The sequence below is a fragment of the Pongo abelii genome, chromosome 11 (assembly GCF_028885655.2).
Source record: "Pongo abelii isolate AG06213 chromosome 11, NHGRI_mPonAbe1-v2.0_pri, whole genome shotgun sequence".
NCBI lineage: Eukaryota > Metazoa > Chordata > Mammalia > Primates > Hominidae > Pongo > Pongo abelii.
Window position 1 is genome coordinate 111793871 of NC_071996.2, and position 26211 is coordinate 111820081.

The 26211-nt window shown below is 34.9% G+C and overlaps 1 protein-coding gene across 1 annotated transcript in view; it reads left to right on the top strand.

Moving 5' to 3' along the window:
• Positions 1-26211, top strand: part of PTH2R (parathyroid hormone 2 receptor) — an 86145-nt gene that overhangs the window by 30190 nt on the left and 29744 nt on the right. Inside the window, exons 3-9 of the mRNA XM_002812800.3 lie at positions 473-583; positions 696-817; positions 5740-5837; positions 6725-6914; positions 8110-8263; positions 14128-14188; positions 23457-23523. Coding sequence (XP_002812846.2) covers positions 473-583; positions 696-817; positions 5740-5837; positions 6725-6914; positions 8110-8263; positions 14128-14188; positions 23457-23523 — 803 coding nt within the window. The remainder of the gene's footprint in view (positions 1-472; positions 584-695; positions 818-5739; positions 5838-6724; positions 6915-8109; positions 8264-14127; positions 14189-23456; positions 23524-26211) is intronic.

Below are 26211 nucleotides of genomic sequence, written 5' to 3' on the forward strand. Positions count from 1 at the left end.
TGTTAGACTCAAGGAAAAGTACTGGTAAAAAGATAAACCTGAGTCTTGGGGCTTGCCAGTGAAGTGCGCTGCTTCAGGTGTTATGATCTTTAAAAACAGTTTTCAAGAATCTAGTGTAAAAATGTAGTTACAGCTATGGTGGTCAGAAAACCTTTACCACAGAAGTGGTTCACAATGATTTCCAATGTTTCTTATAAATTAATTGCTATAGCTACCATAACTAGTATGCTGGAATAATTTGAATATTTTTGATGTATGCAAAGCAAATGTTCCTATGAATGAGCCTTTGATGAAGTCACACAGATGAGTTTTGGGACATTTGCATCATATCTATTCTATCTAGTTTCAAAAACTACTAATTTGTTTTAATTTTGCTACAATGACCTAAAATTTTGTTTTTTGAATGCATTTGTTCTCTGGTTCCAACTACGTTTTTCTTTGTTTATTTGCTTTAATTTTTTTTTCTCATTAGAAGGTAATTGTTTCCCTGAATGGGATGGACTCATTTGTTGGCCCAGAGGAACAGTGGGGAAAATACTGGCTGTTCCATGCCCTCCTTATATTTATGACTTCAACCATAAAGGTATTGAATTTTTCTGAAATGATTAATTTAAAACAAACATTTACTTGTCCATTTTCTTGGTAATAGATTCTAAGGGAACTGAGCGATCTCAGCATCTTTCATGTCTTTACAGGAGTTGCTTTCCGACACTGTAACCCCAATGGAACATGGGATTTTATGCACAGTTTAAATAAAACATGGGCCAATTATTCAGACTGCCTTCGCTTTTTGCAGCCAGATATCAGCATAGGAAAGGTAACGGAATTTTTCTATTTGTGAATTCGTAAGGGAAAGCAGAATAATGTTTTAATGCAATTCTCAATTGCCAGCCATTATATATAAAAACCCTCTTATTCCACGACAAAAGGATCATAAAAGATAAAAGCAATGTTGCAATCTTTTCAGATGCATATCAATCATTCTGGTATTTTCTATAGCCTAGAGCTACCTGGCTGAGATACATACATCCATACTTATACCTGTGTGTGTGTTATGTTTATGATGTTAGATTACATTGTTTACATTGCATTATATTATGCTATATTATGAATAAAAGTCCCAATAGGTAGTTAGTAACATGATTCATGATTTCTTCTTAGTTACCTATGAATGGCTACATCTCATCTGTATATTCCAGAAGGACCTTTGCATTTTAGAGATGTATTTTCCACCTCATAAGATTTACCAATAGATGATCTCATTATCGTATAAAAGATTAGAGTTTTAGGATTAAAGGGGAGCAAGGGGCATCATATAAATCTTCTAGCACAATATATTAATTTCAGAGATGTGAGTCAACTGAGAACCAGAGATTAGGTGTTGGTCAAAGTGACATAACTCGGTGGCAAGAGGGTTTAAAGTAGAGCCCTTATGTCCTAATTTCACTTCAGTGCTGTTTCCAATATAGAAATCATATGTAAACTTTGGGATATTCTAGAGAGTTACTTTTAAGTTATAAAAGTTGGTTTAAAAGTCGTGTTTAAATTTATATCACTTAGGCCTCGTGAGTAAAAATGCATGATGATATATGCATATGATGCTAAGAGTTAATGTGATAAATTAGCTTTATGAAAACCCTGAGAATAGTCCATCATACATAACCTCTTCGAATTTTTGGCATATTTCTTTATGTCTGGTGATGTTTTGGGGAGGTAGGGCGGGAGAACAGCAGCAAGAGAAGTAGTGAGTTGGTTTCTTTGTTTGATTTTGCATTAATAGAACTTCCTGTCTTAATTTCTACCTTAATTAGTTCTTTAGGAATTGGCAGAAAGACTTTCAGTTGTCTGTTTAATTGTTGAAAAGCTTCTTAGATAAAATAAGTCAATGTGAGGAAATTGTTAGGTACTCTACAATGGAACTAGCATCAACATTCAGTTAAGCTAAAATGCTTCGAAAGAATTTCAGTCTCATTGATAGAAATAAACATTCACTGATACTTAGCGTACTCTGTGATTGTCTTCATTTTTGCATTACATGATGAGAAATGCAAACCTTTCAGAGCTGTTAATGACCATGAAATTAAATCATGGTTTTATTTATACTGAACTGTAATCTTATAACCATTTTCTGTGATTACTGTGTATTTTAAGAGTAAAAATAACTAAAGATGGTTGATGTACTCAATATATATACTAGTTTATGTAAAATGATTTAAAAGTTAATAGAAAATTTGAAGAATTGTGTTAGTATAATTTAATCTCCTTAATTAAAAACACAAAGAATGTTTTCTATTGTTTGCAACCTTTAAGTAGTAATTTGGAAAAACCCAAAAAAACAAAATATGTCTAATAAGAAAACTAGATATCTCCTGAAGTTTTGACATACTGTAGGGCAAAACGATATTACTTATTTGTGAGATATAAATTATCAATAGTTAATAAAATTTTTTTATAAGGAAGGAAAAGCAAAAAACTAAAAAAGTGTACATTTAGAATAAATGCCACATTTTTATCAGGAAAACAAGACTAAGATATTTTTGAGCACTATTTTTTTTCTCTAAATTTTTATATAATTGGCTTGGCAAAATGAGGTAATTATTTTAGTTAAAAAAAGGGAAGGAATTCTAGTGATAAGTCACAAGATTATTAAATTTTTTAGAGTGTGATATTTAAAACAGTAGCATACCGTAGAAACTACCATATAATACATCTCCTATGCAAAGGCTACATGGACTTTTGGAAAGCCATTTAGCAGTATTTATTTAAAAACTTCAGAGGAATAATATTTTTTGATCTTATAAATTTACTTCTAAAATCGAGCATAAGGATTTAGAATGAGGGAACTGAATGGAAAAAAATGTTCATTGAACAAATAATTATTATAATGAATGTTTCAACGAGTTTAAATTTCTAATGAAGAACTGGTTAAATAAGCGCAAATATATGCATATAAATTTTATAAAGAGTTTGCAGCCTTGGGCAGTTATTTTGTCACACAAAAAATTCAGGAATAAACTTGTATATAAATTGAAAATGCAGATGCTTAAAATAATAGGCAATGCTTCACAGAAATCGAATGAAATGAAATTGATGAAGTACTAGCTGGGCATGGTGGCCTGTGTCTGTAGTTGCAGCTACTTGGGAGGCTGGGGCGGGAGTTCAAGATCAGCCTGGGCAACATAGGGAGATGCCATCTCTTAAAATAATAACAATAACAACTTCAAGGAATATGTGAAGTACATGAAGTACTAACAGTGTTTCTTTCTGATTGGTTAGAATTTGTAAGATTTTTTTCTCCTCTCTTTTATGTTTTACACGTTATTCAAATATTTTCCATGAGAAGTTTTACTATTTTATTAAGAGAAAATAATAAGTAGTAAATTTTTTTTTGAAAGAAACAAGAGGCAAAGTCTTCCTGCTTCCAGTCAGATTGTAGGCAGTTGCAACAATAAGTTGGTTTAGATGCAAAATTTTTTTATTTTATTTTATTATTATTATACTTTAAGTTTTAGGGTACATGTGCACAACGTGCAGGTTAGTTACCTATGTATACATGTGCCATGCTGGTGTGCTGCACCCATTAACTCGTCATTTAGCATTAGGTGTATCTCCTAAAGCTATCCCTCCCCCCTCCCCCCACCCCACAACAGTCCCCAGAGTGTGATGTTCCCCTTCCTGTGTCCATGTGTTCTCATTGATCAATTCCCACCTATAAGTGAGAATACGCGGTGTTTGGTTTTTTGTTCTTGTGATAGTTTACTGAGAATGATGATTTCCAATTTCATCCATGTCCCTACAAAGGACATGAACTCATCATTTTTTATGGCTGCATAGTATTCCATGGTGTATACGTGCCACATTTTCTTAATCCAGTCTATCATTGTTGGACATTTGGGTTGGTTCCAAGTATTAATAATTTGTAAAAATGAGTTGAGGATGCAAAGAAATCTAAATGAACTAAATTCCAGAAATGGGCAAGCCCTTCCTATGAGAGAAGAGACCCATGTCTGCGTGTATCCCTAGGACCACAGTAGAAGGGGAGAAAACAGGCTACTGAAGGGGACAAAGAGAAGAGACAAGGTTTTATACCAATAGCACACAAGGGCTGGCATAAAGGCTTAGAATCCCAAGGAACCCTAAGTCTTAGTGAGCTATAATCCACCAGGCAATTCTTTGCTGTGACGTCTTCACCGAGTGCATGGGAGAAGTATGCCAAAGGCTGGGGCAGGCAGAGGGCTCAGAGAAATTCCTTGAGATGTGCACAGGGCTCTCACAGAGTGAAAGGCAGCAGTTGGCTGAAGGTATGGGTCAGGACAGAGGAGCTGAGAGGCATCCCTTGAGGCACGTGGGCCCTCACTAACTGCATGACTGATGCAGCCCACAGGCCAGGAGAAGGGCAGGGAAGCTGAGACAAATCCCCTAGAGATGCATAGTTCCCACTGAGCGCAAGGCAGCAGCCAATCGCAAGACCAGGCCCCTGGAACTTCTGACTAACCACCTTCAAGTTGGGGTTCCCACGAACCCCTCTTTAGGCTCGATTAATTTGCTAGAGCAGCTCACAAAACTCAAAGAAACACTTACATTTACTATATATTATTAGAAAGGATATTTTAAAGGATACAAATAAACAGCCAGGTGAAGAGACATATAGGGTGAAGTCTGGAAGAGCCTGAAGTGCAGGAGCTTCTGTTTCGGTGGAGTTGGGGTGTTTCACCTTTCTGGTAAATGGATGAATTCTTGTTCACCTTCCTGCAAGCCTCCGTAAATTCAGCTGTCTAGCAGCTCTGTATATCCCATTTTCTTGGACCTTTTATGGAGGCTTCATTGGATTAGCCTGATTGAAACATGGAAAACCCTTGTTGAGTTTCCCTATTTAGTCTATTAGTATTAGATTACATCCTTTTTATCCAATCACATTTCTACACCATTGTCCAATCTTAAAAGATCCCATACTGTATAATTCTACTTATTTGACATTTATGAAATGACAAAATTATAGAGACGGAAAACAGATTAATGGTTGCCAGGTGTTTGGCATGGTGGAGAGAAGGAGGTGTCACCATAAGGGACAGAACAAGGAGAACTTTGTGCTGGTGAAATCGTTCTGTACTTGATTACAGCAATGGTTACAAAAATGTACATATGATCAAATGACATAGAACTATAAATATGCATGTTACATCAATATTAAACTTCTGGTTTTTATATTTTAGTAAAATTACGTAAGATGTAAGCTTTGGAGAATACTGGGTGAAGGGAACCTGGGGCTTTTCTTACACTATTTTCTACTTCTTTTGAATCTATAATTATTTTAAAATAAAATAATCGAAAAGGAATGAACCATTTATACATGTAACAGTATCGATGAATATAAAAAACAGTATATTGATAAAAAAGTATGTACTGTAACATGTAATCCTAAGAAGTCTAAGAATAGTCAAGAAGTATATGAAGTATGTGAACAGAGAAAGCTAATTTGTGGTGACGGATATTGGAACAGTGATTTCCTGGGGGTGGATAGCGGGTGTTTTTTTTGACTAGCAAGGGGCACAAATGAACTTGGTTTGTCCAAACCTATCAAAATGCTCACTCCAGATCTCTACATTTTATTGCATGCAAATTACAGCTCAAAAAGTTAAAGAGAATTAGAAATAAGATTCCAAAAATGACATACTATTTCTTTGCCAGTTTATTGGTAAAATAGTCCCATATCATACATGAGCATCTCTTCCCTTGCAGCAAGAATTCTTTGAACGCCTCTATGTAATGTATACTGTTGGCTACTCCATCTCTTTTGGTTCCTTGGCTGTGGCTATTCTCATCATTGGTTACTTCAGGTGAGTGATGCCCATCACTTTCTCCATGAAGGGACACATTCTCTTTCCTATCCAGAGAAGACATAGCGGTCTCACAATATTTTCCAAATGTTTTCCTCAAATGCAAGTTTTTGAATTCAGCCTAATGTTATTATGTTATTTGACAATTAATTTTTCATGACAAATTCAGGGTTCTTTGTTTAAAAACTTAAAGTATCAAAGTAGTATGAAACCTTTAAGCCAATGAGTATGTATTGTAGTATATTTGTTGCAAAGTGAGACAGCATCGAATTGAATGAGTTCCCAAGTGATTTTGGTGCTATTGGACAAAAATTCATCTTAAATAATCTCCCAAATTATTGGATATCAGCACATAAATAAACAGTATTTATTGCTTTTGCTATGGTTTATTTTTTATCCACTTTAACATGTGTCCAATTCCATTCAACTTAATCTAAATCATTACAAAACTTTGAGCACCAATTCAGTTGGCCCTTCATATACTGGGATTTCACATCCCCAGATTCAACAGACTGTGGATGGAAAATACTCAGAAAAAAAAGTTTGGTTGTATTCGTACTGAACATTTACATACTTATTTTTTGGGTTATTTTTCTCTAAACAATACAGTATAACATCTACTTACATAGCATTCACATTGTGTTTGGTATTATAAGTAATCTAAGGATGATTTAAAGTAACAAGATGATGTGCATAGGTTATGTGCAAATACTGCACTATATCATATAAAGGACTTGAGTATCTGCAGATTTTGGAATTTGTGTGGAGTCTCAAACCAGTCCCTGCTGGAGGGGAGCAGGCTGGTTGGTGGTGGCAGCAGTTGCCCTGGGTGTTTCCCCCATTTTTAATTTTATCCAAATTTAAATACTGAATATTTCTCTCCATAGACGGTTGCATTGCACTAGAAACTATATCCACATGCACTTATTTGTGTCTTTCATGCTGAGAGCTACAAGCATCTTTGTCAAAGACAGAGTAGTCCATGCTCACATAGGAGCAAAGGAGCTGGAGTCCCTAATAATGCAGGATGACCCACAAAATTCCATTGAAGCACCTTCTGTGGACAAATCACAGTATGTAAGTGTTTTCACCATTTTCTCTCATTATTTAATTTATATAACACTACAAATAAGTACAATTTTACAGTCCACTAAACATGTTAACTTGCTTTTACTTATCTCTGAACTAACTAAAATGGATTATCAATTTGTATAGTGATGTTTTCTCCCTCAATTCTGTCCTTTCATGTCTAATCAATCATTTTATTAAAAGTTCTTGGGTTTTTTCCTCAAGAATATTCTGGAATGGAAACTGCAAAACGCACAAGATTGGAATGGTATTTGGTGTAGGCACCACAGCAACTGTCATGGGGCTCACCACTTTTGAAAGTGAAAAACCCATCAGCAAAACCAGAAGCTTGCAATTTAAAAGCCCATGATATTTAGTCCCTTTATTGGATACTCAAAGACTTGTTCCAATATAAAATTTTATGTTACTTGATTCTGCTCTTGAATGTCCTGGTGGTAGTAAATAGATTGATCCAATAATTCACTCAATTAGATCGTTGAAGCAATATATCTGAAATTAGGTATAGTGGATTGTCTTGATGGTGTGAATTAATACCCTGTCTGGATCTGTGCCTTAGCCCTGTGACTTTATAGTCCCTGCTGATTCTGATTCTGGGCTGGCACTGTGGCTTGCTTTCCCCAACAGAAGGAAGTGGAAGCAACAGTGTACCAGTTGAGAGTAGACCTCTAATGAGTGAGCCTAGCTGAGACAAGCCTAGCCCAGATTAGCCGAACTACCCAGCCCATCCACAGATTTATAAGATACGTTAAATGTTTATTGTTGTAAGTCACTAACTTTGGGGACAGCTTGTTTTGCAGCAATAGCTGCATGAAAAGACCAAAATAAAATAAATTCAAGCTAGAAATATGGGTAACATTTTCTTCTTTATGCTTTTCTATGTGTTCCTAATTTTCTGTGATGGTCGTGTATTATTTTTATAAAGTGAAATAATTGAGAAAAGGTGATTTTTTTTGGTAACTTCTTAAAGAAAAAACTTATTTTAAAAATAGAATCGAGTTCACAGTCTTGAAAAATGATGCATTAAAATAACTGTTTTGGCCTCTCAACAGTTTTGACTTTACTGTGTAAAGGAGACATATTAGCCTGAAAAAGAAACTGAAGACTTGTTTTTTAGTGGTCTAATGTTGGCATCCAGTACAACAAAGAGTTATAATATGATGCAATTCTGGTTTATTTGTAATAGATTGGGTGCAAGATTGCTGTTGTGATGTTTATTTACTTCCTGGCTACAAACTATTATTGGATCCTGGTGGAAGGTCTCTACCTGCATAATCTCATATTTGTGGCTTTCTTTTCGGACACCAAATACCTGTGGGGCTTCATCTTGATAGGCTGGGGTAAGGCATTTATATCTCTGTTCCCTTCAAACTGGATGATGCATTTGATGACATTCTGTCATGGCCATCATTAGCATCCCTACAGCCATTTTCCTGAAACAATCCCTCCCATTCTTATTTTTTATCTCCCTTTCTTTTATTGTTCTATTCTTAGACAAAAATAATTAAGATCCAGTCTATAATTCTCCCAGTGGTGACGAACTTTTGAAGTTATTTGTGGCTAGTGTTCTTAGGCCAGATTCTTGAGAGGATTCTTTGGAGGAAATATAAGAGAACTCATTGTAAGCCATACACATGTACAACTAAATGTCAGTATTCTGCTTTATCAATAATTTCATCTTAAAATTTTTTATTTTTGAATTTCTAAGCTATAATGATATATTTTTGGTTTGTATTTCTAGGTCATATGATGAGAATGCCAGAAATGAATTTGCAGGACCATCCTGACTGTATTTAACAAATACAAATTACAAACTAATTATGTGGACTTACCATGTGTTTTAGAAGGAAATTATTCAAATTACTTTTGGCATAAGTAATTAAAAAAGTATTCAGTTCTCATTTCAAAAATGATTTAGCAGTACAAGGGGGATTACTGGATTAGACACTGACTCAACATGACATGGAGAAAAGAAATTGTTTGCTTGTTAAAAATTAAGGGAAATTAAAACTCATATGTGGTGAAAATTGAGAAGAGGTTGGAGATTAACAGTTGCAGATCTCAATTGCTATTTTAATATTCAAATTAGGAGGTGCTCAGCATAGGAAAAAAATTCACTAAGTAGCTCACGACTAAATTTGAAGGTTTTTTTCCCCTCCAAAATAAGAATATGCCTTTGCCTGTTTTGCCTTAACTTTTTTTCTTAACAACTGAAATGTGAAGTAAAGAATGCTGAACTTTCTGCTAGTTAATTAATAACCTTTAAGAAGACAATCAATTTACTGTTAAACTTATTTATTATGAAATAATCACAATTAGAGTTGTATTTCTGTAGACAGCTCATCTGTTTTAAGGCTCTTTCTTATCTTTGACTAGCAGTTACTGAAAATAAAAAAGATAATATTTTGCTTTTTTAGGATCCTTTGGAAATTTTCTTGACAATTTGTGGTAGTTTGCCTTTCTTCAAATCAAAATTATATCTGTGAACCCACATAATTATTAGGAGTTGGAAAAGGTGTTGATAGAAAATTCAATAATGAATGTAGACATTTGTTTATTTGGGTTATATTTTATTTTTCAAATTTCTTCATCATTGCTCACATTCTTAATAAACTCTTTTTTTCTCTTTATTTATGTCTTGATAGCTACCTGGTGCAAGCCTCCTTATTAACTCTTTATTTGGGCTTTATCACTCAGTCTATCTCTCCTTACAGTTAGGAGTTTGTCCCACTGAATCTCAGAAAACATAAATCTTTCTATGAAAAAGAGAATGTAAAGAAAAGCTAAGGTGCTAGTGAGCTTCTATGCGAGTATGGTTTCTTACCTTCCTTTACAGCTTTTATTAATTTGTCCACAAAAGTTTAGGCATAGAAATGACAACTACAATAGAAAACTTCATTTCATGAAATAGTTTGAGAACACACATGAAAACCAGTCGACTTTTCATGAAAACTGTCTGTGAAAGCATTTTACATGCCATATTTTGCTCACTTCATTAGCCACAAGTCAAAAGAGTAATAACTATTCTTTATGGAATTATGGTTCTACAGCTAGTCTGTCTTCTGACTCTCTCTTTGCAGTTCCATTCTTTAAAAATATACTCTAGTCTAGGGCATATATAATGAAAATAATAGTAGTATTCTTTTAAGATTCTCTCTCTGCTCCTAAAACACAGCTATCATTGAATGAAGTACATATCAAAACCTGTTTGATTTATGGATTGTCTTTCTCTTATCTCAACACTGAGAGACTGATTTAAAAACATTATTTATATATCTGACTCATTTTTCCAAATTCATTTCCTAAATGATCAAAAACATTATATATGCTTTGCAGGATACTTTGCTAGAATAATTGAGAGTGAGTCCAATTTTATACTTACTTCCAATGATGTGATTTACTGGCTTCATTAGAGCAGAGAACTTGCTTAAATTCCTTTGTTACGCATTTGGACCCAAATGTTTATAACTTTAAGCTCTTTTCAGCTAGATAAATTCTCAGAACTCTGTTAGTCACATCGTAGTAATGTGTGGAGTTACACTTATATTGATTGTGATGATCCTTTTCTTTTTAAATGTTTTATTATTTTATTTCTTATTATTTGTTAGAGATGTGGTCTTGTTATGTTGCCCAGGCTGGTCTTGAACCCCTGGCCTCAAGCAATCCTCCTGCCTCAGCCTCTCAAAGTGCTGGGATTACAGGTGTGAGCAACCGTGCGCAATCTGATTGTGATGATTCTTAAAAATAAATTGGAAGGAGGCTGGGCGCGGTGGCTCACGCCTGTAATCCCAGCACTTTGGGAGGCCGAGGCGGGCGGATCACGAGGTCACGAGATTGAGACCATCCTGGCTAACACGGTGAAACCGTGTATCTACTAAAAATACAAAAAATTACCTGGATGTGGTAGCGGGCGCCTGTAGTCCCAGCTACTCAGGAGGCTGAGGCAGGAGAATGGCGTGAACCCAGGAGGTGGAGCTGGCAGTGAGCCAAGATCGCACCACTGCACTCTAGCCTGGGTGGCAGAGCAAGACTCTATCTCAAAGGAAAAAAAAAAAATTAAATAAATAAATAAATACATTGGAAGGAAAGGAAATGACAATCTGAAGAAGAATAGGTGTCATATATGACCTTTACTAAATTAAGGACAAATATTTAAAATAACTGTTTTTACATTTTTTTTATTATAAAACAAGATGTATAGAGAATAAAGGTGAACACTAGTGATAACTTTCTTTTCTTTCAACCAAGCACATTGTTATTTTCCCCATCCTTATCTCAGTTTTCCCATAAATAAGGTGCTTTATTCTTAGTTCCATTTTATTTCAACTACACATTTTCCTCTATTTTAATTCTGTATGTAAAAGGTATCTCTTGTTTTTTATTGTTACTAAATATGGTAATTTACTTCTATATTAGCAGCCATCCTTAATTTTCAACTGTCAGGTGAAACACCAGTATGTACATATCATCATATAAAAGCACCTATCCTAGTAATACCATCTTACGTAGAGTATTTTCAAATAATATGTTCCCTGAAAATACTCAGGAGATGGTCCCACACTCCCATTTTATTCCCTTTGTAAAATATCTTACTCCAGCAAACATTTTTTGATCATCCACTTGGCAGTAAGTGTTTAAACACAGAGACATGTGTTAAAGTCTCCCACACAAGATGCATGCACTCTGACACTTTAGGTTATTTTGTTTGTTCGTTTTCTTGTTGTGATCATATGTATCATATTCAACATTTTTAATTTATAGTTATTTTAAAGTTAATTTAAAGTTTTGTCTTCACAAAACTTATTTATTTTGTATTGACATGTCTTATGAAAATAACTCCACTTTGGGAGGCCGAGGCAGGTGGATCACTAGGTCAGGAGATCGAGGCCATCCTGGCTAACGTGGTGAAACCCCATTTCTACTGAAAATACAAGAAAATTAGCCAGGTGTGGCAGTGTGCGCCTCTAGTACCAGCTGCTGGGGAGGCTGAGGCAGGAGAATGGTGTGAACCCGGGAGGCGGAGCTTGCCGTGAGCTGGGATCACGCCACTGCACTCCAGCCTGGGTGACAGAGCAAGAATCCATCTCAAAAAAAAAAAAAAAAGAAAATAACTCAACTTTCAGTAAATGCACATATTGGATAACATTTAAATTTATATTAAATTTACTTAATTTAACATTTAAATTTAAAACAACATTTACGTGTCAAGTATTTTTGCCTTTATTTCTGTGTTCTAAATTATGTAACAATTCATATTAAGACTGGTGATCAAAAATCCTTAAAGGATCCCAAAGTAGTTTTCTGTTCTTTATTCTTCCATGGTAGTCTCTATGCTAGTCTTATCCATAAGATTCTCTAAGAAGATGAGAAAAGCAATTCCATGAAGACATAGTGCCGTGTATGATATTTGATATAATTATCATCTAAAACATAATGCCAACTCAACCACCATTAATAAATATTGTATAGAACAGCATTCGGGAAGTACCTGATCAGAAGAATGTAAAGGAAGCAGAAGATGCAGATAGAGGAATGATAAAATGTGAAAATTGATGAAAGACAGGCAGACACTTTTTGAAGACAATCAAGATAGAACAGCTGAGGGATCTATGTCAGGCCATATGGTAGGATCTATGCCAGGCTGTGTGGTGGATTTATATCTAATCATCCTACCAGAAGCAGCTGTCCCCTCCCCAGTACATAGTATCACTTTTATTTATTCTTCATAGCACCAATTCATAACCAAAAGCAACTGAAGTTGCTTTGTTAATTTTGACTGTTTCTCCAGAATGTAAGTTTTAGAAAACGGGGATATTGTTTATTTGTTCATTATTTATATCATTTAGAACAATCTTTGACACATAAATAGATACTTAATAAATGATTAATAGAGAAATGTGATAGATAGATATATAGATAGATAGACAGAATATGCAAACTGAACCTAAGAAATAACCAGAATTAGGTAGGTCTATTTTGACAAAAAATTCCTAGAACACAGAATTTGAGCAGATTAAAAAAAGAATACTATAGAAACAAGAAATAAAATTGGAATACAGAATCATAAAATTCAGTAGTGATATAGGCAGGCTGAACTTAAGTTATATGGTCACCAAGGAGACCAAAGACATTATTGTGCATATCATCATTTTCATCTTTTTCTGAAAATTTTCTTTTTCTAAGCCTATTTCTTTGTTCACTTTGTTGCTAAGAAAGAATATAAAAAAATTACAAATTTTTTTAAGGGTAAAGAATTTAAAATTATGCTTGATAAAAAATGTTCTTGGCTAAACCAAAATTTTGTTTTCCCCTTTTGTAAGGTGCTTCCTAGATTCTAAAATGTTTTCCTTATGGTTTCTGTATATCCTTTATTTAAACCTCTTTCATAAAGGCCACATAATGAAAAGTCATCTCTTAAGTCTTTCAGTCCCCTACTGCAGTATTCCATAAAAGTTACGGTTCATGATTTTTTTTGTGTGTGTGATGTCAGAGTTTAATCAAATACAACATGAGCTGGACAGTGAACTTTTACTGGGGGGCAAAAGAAAGTCGGTATAATGGATTTGATGTTGCAAGCCCGGAAGGTGTTTAGCACTTACGAAGGACAAATATCTCACGCTCAAATCGTCAGACGAATATAGTGGTCACCCTTTTCTATTAATGCATGAAAATGCTTCTGTCTTGTGCCAATATGAACTAAAAGAAGAGACTAAACTGGTTAAAACTTCCTGATTTTTATAACTTGCCTCTGTATGCCTTCCACTTTTAGGATGAAAAAATTCTAAGTTTTTAAAACAACAGCATCCCTCAGCTTTTCAGGAGTCCCTGTTGTTGCTTCACTCTTTGAGAGCATATGATGGTCAGCATGACAAGAGTCAAAGTCAAATGCCAACCATTGCTTACTTCCAACCCTAGGAACTTCACTCTTCTCCAAATATGACTTTTCCCTACACCCCTCAAATGAAAATTAGGCCAGTTTTTATCTTCAGACTAGAGGAACAAATAACATCAATATTCTTGCTAATTTCTCAAACTGACATGATTAAAAATTAAGTGGACTTTTCTTGTTCACATATCAGAAATTTTCATGTCTATTTTTCTCTCTGAACTGCTAATAGTATATTCTTATGTATGGTGAATTTGAGGAAAAAAAACCCCTTAATCTTAAAATAAATCTAGTCTCTGAATCATTTTCTGATTGCAGGGTTTCCAGCAGCATTTGTTGCAGCATGGGCTGTGGCACGAGCAACCCTGGCTGATGCGAGGTGAGTGAAAAGGCAGAGGAAAAGAGAGAACCTCAGATGTTCTTAAGACTCAGGCTTCCTGCTCAGAATTCACACTCGCTACTGTTCTTGATGCCATTGCTCTTTAGGGATGCCACAAGGAAAATTACCTTGATGCATTGGTAGCTTCCAACACATTACCAGCAAACTGTCTATTTTGTAGTCTCTATGCTAGTCTTATCCATAAGATTCTCTAAGAAGATGAGAAAAGCAATTCCATGAAGACATAGTGCCGTGTATGATATTTGATATAATTATCATCTAAAACATAATGCCAACTCAACCACCATTAATAAATATTGTATAGAACAGCATTCGGGAAGTACCTGATCAGAAGAATGTAAAGGAAGTAAAGGTCATAGAGCAGAAACACTCGCAGACTAGATGAAGGTGCCTGACCTCCATAGATTATGAAATAAATTTGAAATATAGTGTGAGAAGCAAGTGGAGAGATGGATAAGAGAATCCACTTAGGATTTAGTGCAAGCAGGATGAAGAACCACACTACCTGATTCCTAGGATAGGCAGCGTTCATACTCTCTCTCTGTCTCTGCCACATCAACTTTTCCTGAGGTTGGTGTGGTTATGAGGACCTGGGATAAGGTGGCACGAAGGGGAACTACAGACAGAATCTGGTGCCCTGGGCCAGTGACACATACTCCCTCATAGAGATGGAGGGGCAAGTACACTGGCCACAGTTGTAGCTTCCGAATTAGCCTGCAGAGAAGTTCTGGATTTTATTTGTGGCCCTTGGGAAAAGGACATGTGGGAAGGAGTTCCATCAATCAGTGGCTGAAGATGCCCTCAAAAATATTAAGAACTTCCTGCGTATCAGGGATTGTTTGTGGCTCTTGTATATTTAGTATATTATGAATGTTTAGAGCCCAGTTGCCTCATGTGTCTTTAGTACCTGTGTTTAACACACGTGTGGTCTACTAACTCATCCTTATCTATATTTAATGCAAACTGTGGGTTTCATCCATCCCATTTGTTATCATATCTTCTATAGCAGAATTAAATATTTTAAAATAATAAACACACATTAGAAGTGGAATTTATCTCTAACTGTGAGTCATTAAGTTCTTCCAGGTAGCATGGAGCTAATTTAATGTATCATTTTAAAGTACAGGGCAACAATGCTGTAAATCTTTTAAAATGGATCATTTTAAGGATACATTTTAATGTATCATGGTACATCTAATACATTTAAATAACTATTTAAGTGTAAAGGGTACATTTGCATTAAATAGTAAACAATCCTTTCTTTATGTTTTGACAGACCTGAGTTCAAATCTTGATTTAACTGCTTTGCTAGGTTAGGTACCAACGAACCCAAAACACATGATCTCTTTGTGTATCAGTTTCTCATGTATAAAGCGGAGATAATAATATATAAATGACATTAATACATTATTGTGAACACTTAGAATAGTACCTGGCACTAAATGGGAGTGTGCTGATACGGAGCTCAGGTACAGGTGTCTTATAGGCTTGCTCTGCTACTTCTTGGTTCTGGAACAGCAGATGTACAACCTAACCTCTCTGAGCCTCCGTTTTCTCAGCTGTCAAAGCAGTTAAAATGAATACTACTCTTTACAGAGTTGTTCTTGTAAGAATAAATGAGATAATGTATGTAAAATACCTAATGCAAAGTTTGGAATATACTGGTAGTAAGTGCTAAATACTTGTTAACAAGTATTATTCTTTTGCTTCATTAATTTGTATTCACAGGTAATGTCTAAAGAATTAAAAAATAGCATTTTTGTATATTGTTATTTCATTAGAAAGCCAAACTCATCCTTCCATTAATCCTAGCTTATAATATTTTGATTTTTATCCTGTCAAGTCGATGGAACCCTGATTCGGCTGAAGCTAGAGCTTATAAATTAGGCTGTAGAAAAGATGAGGGATGGAGGCCTTATAGACCCTCATAGGCCAGATTAGGATGTTTGGTGTTCGTTCAGTGATAATGACAGCAAATTTGCATTTTGTAAAGATAATTACCAGAACATCGGGTAATAATACCCGATGTTGGAGGAAAGTAATAATGAAAACAGTTGCTGGCATTTCTGAGTGCTGACCACATTCCAGGTACTTCATAATTTTGCAAATATTAAGTAAATTAAAACTCATTATCAACTCTATGAAACTGAGGTCAGAGAAGTTGTGCCCAAGGTTGCACAGCCATGAATGGTAGGAAAGTACTTTGATCTCAGATATTCAGGCTCTAGAGGCATTCAGAAAATACTTATAGGCAGATGAGATGTTTCTATTGAGATAAGTGGAATTTTTATTATATGTGGAGGAGTAGAGTTGAAGAGGGATTCTTTTTACAGTATCACTGATAGCTTCTCACTCTTCAGTTGATTTAACACATCTGGTAATCAAGAGTACACTGTGGAAAATGTCCAGCGTACACTAGACAGTTTTTCTCTTATCTTCACTATGTCTAGCCTTTTGTCTTTTTACCTCAGAGAGGTAAAACTTCTAGTTCTTTCTGTTCTCTAAATCAGAAATAGGTTATCACCTACCATGAACTTTTCAACAATTCCCATCTTTTGTTGACATATGAGCTCATGCCTGTGTATTTGTATTGCATGTATACATGCAATGTTGTCTCCTGGCATATGTTTTTCTCATTCACATGATAAAATTAAATATATCTGCATTTCATGTATTAAATGATAAAATTAAATATATCTGCATTTCATGGTGAAAACCATAACTACAAATGCTCTACCTTGTTAGTGTGTTTGAAATCTACTATTCCACCATATAAATCTTCCTTATCAAATTCCTGCAGCATTTAGTATGCATATTATACAATTATTCCTTTCTTATCTATCATCTTATTTCTCTAAATGTGCAAGTGTAATTGTCTCATTTTTCCAACAAACCATCGATTCCAAATGGGCATAAATGAAATTCCCTGTTTTACAGTAGATAACTCTTCAATGCATGCTGATCAATTCTTGTGGATTCGGCTGACCATTTTTTCTCTCTTTGCTCAGTATCTATTGAGCAATGATAAAGTTTGAGTTAATGCAAGTTGTGAGTTATAAGGAGATATGGTTTTTCTTCCATTCATGACTTGCAGCAGTTATTCTCAGCCTCAGTCTTCCATCCGTAAGATGAGAATAATATTCTTGGCCATGACTAATGCTGGGAGTTTGTAGGGGACAGATCTGAGAATTAGATGAGAGGCCGTTATGAAAGGGCTTTGCAAACTCCAAATTTTAGACAACCAATAAATGTTACCTTCATTGTGGGTAAAGAACCAGTAACTTTTAAGGCCTGATCATTATATATAAATTGAAAAATATCTTGACTGCCCATCTCCTATCATTTCTTATAAGTGTCTGATAGCTTGTAAGTCGCCCTTTACTTCCATCTGACCCAAGTGCCTCCGGGTTTGACTACAGGGAGGCTGCCTGGTAGAGGCTTTCAGTTGGCTCAAATGGACTTTGGCCAGAGCCCCCCAGTTGTCTGTGTTTCTCTTGAGGGGCTGTATGATGAATGAACATGAAAAAATGCTTTTTTTTTGGTATTATTTCTATTTAAATAATGATGAGAAAGACAAGGAAAAAGTAGAAAAGCATTCAGGTAACTGCGCTTTGCTCTCATGGTCAAGCTTATTGCTAAGGACTGAATTATGTCTCCCAAAATTCACATGTTAAAGCCCTAACCCCCAATGTGACTCTATTTGGAGATAGGGTCTATAAGGACCTAATTAGGGTTAAGGAGGTCATGAGAGTGGAGCCTTGTTATGAAAGGATTAGTGTCCTTATAAGAAGAGATGCCAGAGAGGCTGGCTCTCCTTCTCTCTCTGTGCACACAAAGAAGAGGTCATGTGAGCACACAGCGAGATGGAGGCTACTTACAAGCCAAGAAGAGAGGTATCACCAGAAAAGGACCATGCTGGCACCCTGATCTTGAACTTCTAGTCTCCAGACTGAGAAAATAAATGTCTATTGTTTAAGCCATCCAGCCTGTGGTATTTTGCTATGGCACCAGCCTGTGGTATTTTGCTATCACACGTCAAGCAGATTAACACACTTATGATAAAGAAAAGGTAATTTAAAGAGAGGCAGCTTTAACCTATATATGCAGTAATGCCAAACATTCTTTTATGTTAATAGAGAACAGTTTAATATCCACAGATTGTGTACGCTTTGTGATAGCAGTTTTTGTTATCTCCTGGGAACTTTTCTTTATTTAAGCCAATATATTGTTTTGAGTTACTAGATATTTCCTTCAGGAATTATTTTGTCTGCTATGCACTGAAAAAAAAAATCACATACTGTGAATACCTAAACTCTATAAAGAACCTGTCACTCACTGTTCCTGAAAATTAGAACTGTACAGAGTCATTGTCTTTAGGTGCAGCCTTCCTCCTACTTGCTTCAAAGCTCCCCATTCATCAGCTTCCCTCAGTTCTAAAACTTGTTGGCTTTGCATTTTTCCTTACTTTGATCCCTTTATGCTATTTGAATTTGTTAACAATTGAGGGTTAATGTTATCTAATTGACATCATTATTGCTATATATACACAGTGAGATTGGAAATCTCAAAGAAAACTTGCAATACCTGCTATTTGATTTACATGGGAGGGAAGTTGCATCAGTAAAGAGGTACTAATTAATGCTATCATGATCATATTCTGAGATGTGTAACTATATGACCTAGATTCAGGATTTTAGAGATGATAGGACTTAAGGCATTTTCTGGTTCAATCATCCCATATTAGAGATAAGGAAAATGTGATCCAGAGATATCATGACACCTTCTCAAAGCTTACCACTAGACTGAAGCAGAATTTTGACTCATTCATTCAATTAATTACATCATGTGACCACTGTGCAAAATATTTCACTTTCTTCCTAACTTATCAGGGTAAAATCTTGAATTCTACGGTGCCCAAATCTGGGATAATTGGATGAAGGGTCATTTTATATTTAATTTTGCCTATAAACATAAACTGTGTTGCCACTTATCTGAGATGATTTCAAAATTGCCTGATTCAACTTCACATAAAATTCAGCTTTTCTATAGATAAAGTTTTTGTGGGTTTTCTTGGGTGTTATCTGACCTATATAGTGCCATGTGACAACACTCTGGAGAGAGAGCAGATTTTAAATATCTTCAAAGGATGAATGGGGTTCATATTCATGTCTCACATTTGAGACTCACTGTTTTCTAATCTGGCCTTTCAAAGTGAAACCTCTGATTTTCTCTGCATCTTGGCTATTTAGAGATAAGCATGTCAGATCCAGTTTTAAAAGATACCTTAAACTCTATTGATATACAAAAGAAGTCTCTTTCAGATTTAAAATTCTATTAGGTGTTATTTGGGCTGGGCAAGGTGGCTAATGCCTGTAATCCCAGTGCTTTGGGAGGCGAAAGCAGACTGATCTCTTTGAGGCCAGGGGTTCAAGACCAGCATGGCAACATGGTGAAACTCCATCTCTACTAAAAATGCAAAAAAAATTAGCTGGGTGTGGTGGTGCATGCCTGTAATTCCAAATACTTGGGAGGTTGAGGCAGGAGAATCACTTGAATTGGGGAAGCAGAGGCTACAGTGAGCCAAGATCACGCCACTGCACTCCAGCCTAGGTGACAGAGGGAGACTGTCCCAAAAAAAAAAAAAAAAAGTGTTATTTTACTAAGGTCAGCTAAGATAATCGAGTAGGTTGGGCAAATTAAATTAAAAAGTGAGCAATTTTGTTCTCTTTCTTTTTACTTACAAAAGCAAAAACACCTTACAAGGTAATCTTATTATCTTCTCTTTGCCTCATTCGAAGGAGATGAGATGCCAATGAGAGAAGAAACCAATAACTTTTGGGGTCAGCTTCTCTCGCTTCTTCTACTCTTACTGATTGTAAGTTGTGGAGAGAAGGTAGTACTCAGCCAATTCAATTCTCTGGATCCCTCAGGCAGAACAACACACCTGTTTTCAACCCTGACTGTAGGAAGTTCCACTTTCTAGTCAGACCTTTGTATCTCATGCTTCACCATCCAGAACTGCATTTCCTAGAAGGTTAAAGTTTATTTAAAAAAATTTGAACAGAGAGTACTTTCTGGGACATGTTAACAAAGAAAGTGTGAATGGGAACATTGAAGAATTAACTAAAAACAAGCATTAACACCATTTTCTTTAAAAAGTTTGAAATCTCAGTTTTCTTTCCTATATCACAGGGCAAATTTGAAACGTTGACACTGAAAACCATCAAAGACAAGTGTTTCATGTTTTTAGAGGTAGCTGGTTTTGACCTACTTCCAAATGCAAGCATTTTATAGAGCCTGAATTGTATAATTAAATCCCAATGTGTTAGGAGACACCATGGTGAAATGCCATTAAAGCAAAGAAGGAAGACTGTGAAGATATTATCAAATGTCAAAAACTGAAAACAAAATTTATGGAATCCGAAAGCCTGGTAGCTTAGATCTTGGCTAAGTGAATCAATGTTCAATTTACAGTCACATGATATATGCCACCTTCCTTATGGTAGAAAGCTTTTTTAGGGTAGTGTGATTCTGCATAACTCAGTAACATTGTCTTTTATCTTTCTTGTCTGATTAAATAATGTGAAAAACAGATACATGTAAATAATGCCAGAAAATATTCAATAACATGCAAGTGTAAGATTTTTGTGTCTTAAATTTCCATGTTATTCAAACTTCAAGACCATTGAATATGTGCATTTCATTTTGGTTGGACCAGAATTACACTTTAGTGTAGGGTTCTGGTTGATTTGGCTGTGGTATATTCTCCCAGTGGAATGCGGAGCTGCTGAGCTCTATTGGTACAGATATGCAAAGAAATAAAAAATACGCTTTTAAAAGGAAAAAGCAAATTGCAGAATAGTGCATACATGACATTTTTGTATGATAGAGGAAAGTAAGAATATAACCTTTGTATTTGTTTGCATATGCATAAAGAAACATGGGAAGCATACACAATAAGGTAATAAAAGATGTTATCTGTAAGGAGGCGGGTAGGGGCAGAGGCAGACAGGAACATGGGGAGGACTGAGACATCTCAATGGTTGTCTTTTTATATAGTTTGATTTTTAAAATGAGAACATATTGCCTATATGTAAAAGTTAAACTTTAAAAAAATGTAGTTCTTAGTGTGTGCTGAAAATGTTTTACCCTTAAGGAAAAGTCAAAGTGGTATTTTATTATCTATAGCTTGCTCATTAATAAAAAGTAACTTCGTGATAAGTTTATTATCTAGAATTAAAAAATTATCATTATATCCCACAAATTTCTTTATATTATTTACCATTGCCACAATCAATATTGGGTTTCATGAAAAGAGAAAGAAACTTAAGACTTTCATTTATGTGTCTTTAGTTAAAAAAGACTGTTTCAAGTGTTATATTAAAGTGCCAAGTGGTACTAGTTTCTTATCATTTCTGTGCTATTTATCCCAGTGTAAGATCTTTACTAGTACAAACCAGATTGGGTGAGCATGAGTAAAACTTAATTTGAATTCAATTGATGTCGATTCAATCCAATAGATATTTATTGACTACCTACATACTGTTTTAGGACTTGCAATACATCAGAACAGAAAAACAACAGTGATCTCTGCCCATGTAGAACTTAAACTCAAGTTAGGGTGGAAGGGAAGCACCAAATATAAAAAATAGGCAAATTATATAATTTTTAAATTAAGTACTGTTAAAAACAAACTTTTAAAAATTAAGATAAGCTTATGGATCTTATACAAATAGAAATAGAAATAGATCTTATACAAATAGAAAATGAGCACCTGTCAAAGATTTTTAAAAAAATTTTTATTTTAGGTTTGGGGGTACATGTGAAAGTTTGTTCCATAGATAAACATGTGTCACAGAGGTTTGTTGTACATAATGTTACATCACCCAGGTATTAAGCCCAGTACCCAATAGTTATCTTTTCTGCTCTTCTCCCTCCTCCTACCTTCCCCCTTCAAGTAGACCCCAGTGTCTGTTGTTTCCTTCTTTGTCTGCACAAATTCTTATCATTTAGCTTCCACTTATAAGTGAGAACATGTGGTATTTGGTTTTCTGTTCCTGTGTTAGTTTGCTAAGGATGATAGCCTCCAGCTCCATCCATGTTCCTGCAAAAGACATGATCTTGATGATCTTGTTTTTTTTTTTTTTTTTGTGGTTGCATAATTTTCCATGGTATACATGTACCACATTTTCTTTATTCCATCTGTCATTGATGGGCATTGAGATTGATTCCATGTCTTTGCTATTGTGAACAGTGCTGTGATGAATATTTGCATACATGTGTCTTTACGGTAGAATGCTTTATATTCCTCTGGATATATGCCCAGTAATGGGATTGCTGGGTTGAATGGTAGTTCTTCTTTTAGCTCTTTGAGGAATCGCCATACTGCTTTCCACAGTGGTTGAACTAATTTACACTCCCACCATCAGCGTACAAGGGTTCCCTTTTCTCTCTAACCTCACCAGCATCTGTTATTTCTTGACTTTTTAGTAGTAGCCATTCTAACTGGTGTGAGATGATACCTCATTTTGGTTTAATTTCATTTCTCTAGATATTTTAATCTCATTAATTAATGAGGGAACTACTAAGATGTTATGATTGGTTCCAAGGAGAAATCTAAAGAACCACATTTACATTCAGTACAATAAATACCAAAAATTTACAAATAAATGCAAAAACTACTCAATATTTACAGGATACTAATCAATTACATTCCACTGAACATCACAGCTAATTTTCATTTCTATGGACAAGAATAGTTTGCATTCATTTTCTATTGCATTTATATGGATAAGAATAACTTGCATTATTGTAAGGATTCTACAATTTTTGAAGTAAAATAGAATTGCTGTAATGTCTGTGAGAGAGAACTTTCTTTATCAATGAGTTTAAATGATCATGGCTCATTCCAATAATAGTAAAAGTGAAGTATCAATTGTATGACATTTAAAAGACTATTACCTTTTGTGGCTCTGGAAACATGGTTGACTCTTGTCACTATAAAAGTAATTCACTAATATTTATAATTCTCTACTCATCTTCAAGGGGTAGCTAATAATATGAAAATCAATACCCGTTACACTTTTTCCCCCCACTGGCTTGGGTGTTTTAAGATAAGATTTCTTTGTCTATTTGTTTCTTAATTGGAAGTGTGGGGTTGGAGTTTTTGGTAAAACTTAAAATTCTACTTAATACTACCCATTTGCTTTGCCAATTTATTCATGACAGCTTTTTTTCAATGTCTCAGGTGCTGGGAACTTAGTGCTGGAGACATCAAGTGGATTTATCAAGCACCAATCTTAGCAGCTATTGGGGTAAGTTTAAAAGTTAGTTAAAAAAGAGATGAAAAATTAACCTGCTGCTAAAACCCAGAGACAGTGTGTCTGTCACTGCATTCCATAATAGATTTGAGAAACTCACATGTACAGCAACATCTATTGGGAAAGTCTGGGACAGAGATCAGACCGTTATTGTGACTGACACTGAGATCCATGCAGAAAGCCTTCCTTTAATCAGCTAGCACTTGGGGTCAATTCTGAGACTTCAAAATATCTATGAGCATTTATAAGTTTAGGAAGTTGGAAGGCCCTATGTCTCCTTTTCATCCATTATATTATTTTACCACTTTAACATTCTGATCACCTGGTAGTAGGTCAGTGTGGCAGGGAGGGAAATGTGGAATAGCAGGAAAACAGAGAAATTACTGAGAGAGAAGAATGGTAATATGATGTATAAAGTATTCCCTAAAGCTTTTATTTGGCATGCTTCCCCCAAGGAGTTAAGTACATCCTATACCAAGAAATATCCTACATAATTCTATCTAATAGGTATTAGATAGAATATTAGAATTGAAAGTAATGGCAAAAAACACAATTACTTTTTCACTAACCTAATAATAGGGAGAAAGACCACAATGCATGTTGCACTGGACCTTATTTGCCTATAATATTTCCAATGCACATTGCATCTGTGTTGCAAAGGAAAACAAAATCACACACTTCTTTGTATCTAATAAAACTTATCAAAATGTTTACTCTTGATCTTCTTTGAAGACTTTAAGGCATCAGCTTCTTTTGGCTTGTTAAAGAAATTATACCAACCTTGTGTTTTCCTGGTGTTCATGTATGTAACACATATTACAAGCATTTTAAAAAAATAATTACTATCTTGATAATAAATGTTAAATTAGAAAACAATGTAGCAACTTGATTATTAACTAATTTTGATGTTTTTCTTTGTTTCCCAGTTTCATATTCTTCTTGTTTTCTTTTGGACAATGTGTCACCTACTTTGTCAGAAGGGCAGCTGTTAATTAATTGAGGTATTGTAACCTCATCCAAAGAATCAGATAAAAGCTTATTTACCTCATAGGAAAAATGCATAAAGAAAATAGGAGAGATCAAAAGGAATCTTCAGTTTAGAAGCCCATTGAAATAAATGTTTAGAGAGGGAAATAAAATACAGAACACGTTTAGAGAAGCTATTTTGTATCCTTGCTAAACCATCCTATTAACAAATTGGTCCCAATTCCATATATCCTAGGAGAAGCTCAAAAATCGATTATGGATGAATGCATGGCTTAAATGTATAAACACCTGTAATTTTAATTTTTAATGTAAGTGAAATGCTGCTATATTAATTTAGTGATAAAAAATCCTAGATCTGTAACTATATCCCTGAGAGACATCAGTGAACTTAAAGATAAAAATTAACTCCTCAGATTTCCCTTTCACTCATTGGTATTTAATCCTTATTTATACTTTCAAGCCTTTTATTTTCCTCCTTTCTAGTTCCTCCTCTGTGTGTTTGCTTCTCCATATCTTACTATTATCTTTTTAATGGAACAATCTATATCTTATTACTTTTTCTTTGCCTTCAGTGTCTTGTACTGAAACTGACCAATAAGAGTTAATTAATGCTCTTAATTTTACCCACATTTTAATGTAATGATTATGTAATGATTAAGTTTGATTTTACATTTGATGAAAAGGAAGGACCTATTGAAATCCAAGAGATCCTTGTAAAATTATCAGGAATTGAAGCAAAGGACAGTGGAGAAAAGGAAATCCTAGGGCATTTTCTATGGAAATGACTGATTTTTATCCAAAGCTTTATAGTTTGTTTACAGATCTAAGTCACTCACATCATCAACGTGGATGAAAAATTTATTTTCTGAGATTTGTAACTTGCAATGTGAAACAGTAAAGCTAGGTGATTAAAGGGCTTCTGAAGATTCGCCGTTGGTGAAGGAGAAATAGAAGTGATGGCACACTCAATAAACTTTGAAGAAAATTAATGTAGAAGGCCATTTTCATCTTCTTGAGCTAAAATTATGACAGTTCTAAGCTAAGAATTCTGAAGTACTTTTCCTACATTATGAAGTTGATTTAATCTCAAAAATCACAGCTGAGACTCAAGAATATCTTTCTGTTCACTAAGAGTTACCTTTTTGTTTCATTATTATAATTTAGTGTTCTCACAATTCCCTTGAAGGTTCTTAACTTACTCACAATCTACTAGTGTATCTGAAAGTTTTCCTAAAATGTCAAGAACTGGATTTGAAATAAATAATTTACTTATTTTAATCAATAATTTAGAGAAGGCTGAGTTATGAAAGAGAAAAACTAAAAAAGCAAGAGGAAAACTAAAGGAAAGAAAAAATAGAATTATAATGAAAAGCTCCAAGGTATAGTTTTCAATTCAGAAGAGGGGAATATCTCAAGAGACAAGAAGATACACCTCAAGAATATAGAGCTCCTAGGAGAGAGATTTGGCCCTCCTGGGAATAAGAATGTGGAAGGCCTGTGTGGATAATTGTGTGATGTGTAACACCAGGTAGTTAGATTGCCAGTGGCACCGGTTCAGAGGATCAACTTGAAGCACACACAGAAATCCTGGAAATCCAGGAGCTTGGATTATACATAGTGAACCCAAGTTGATATGTTTTAAAACCTGGATTCCAAGGACAGTGATTATTTCACTTAGAATGCCAAAGACCAGAG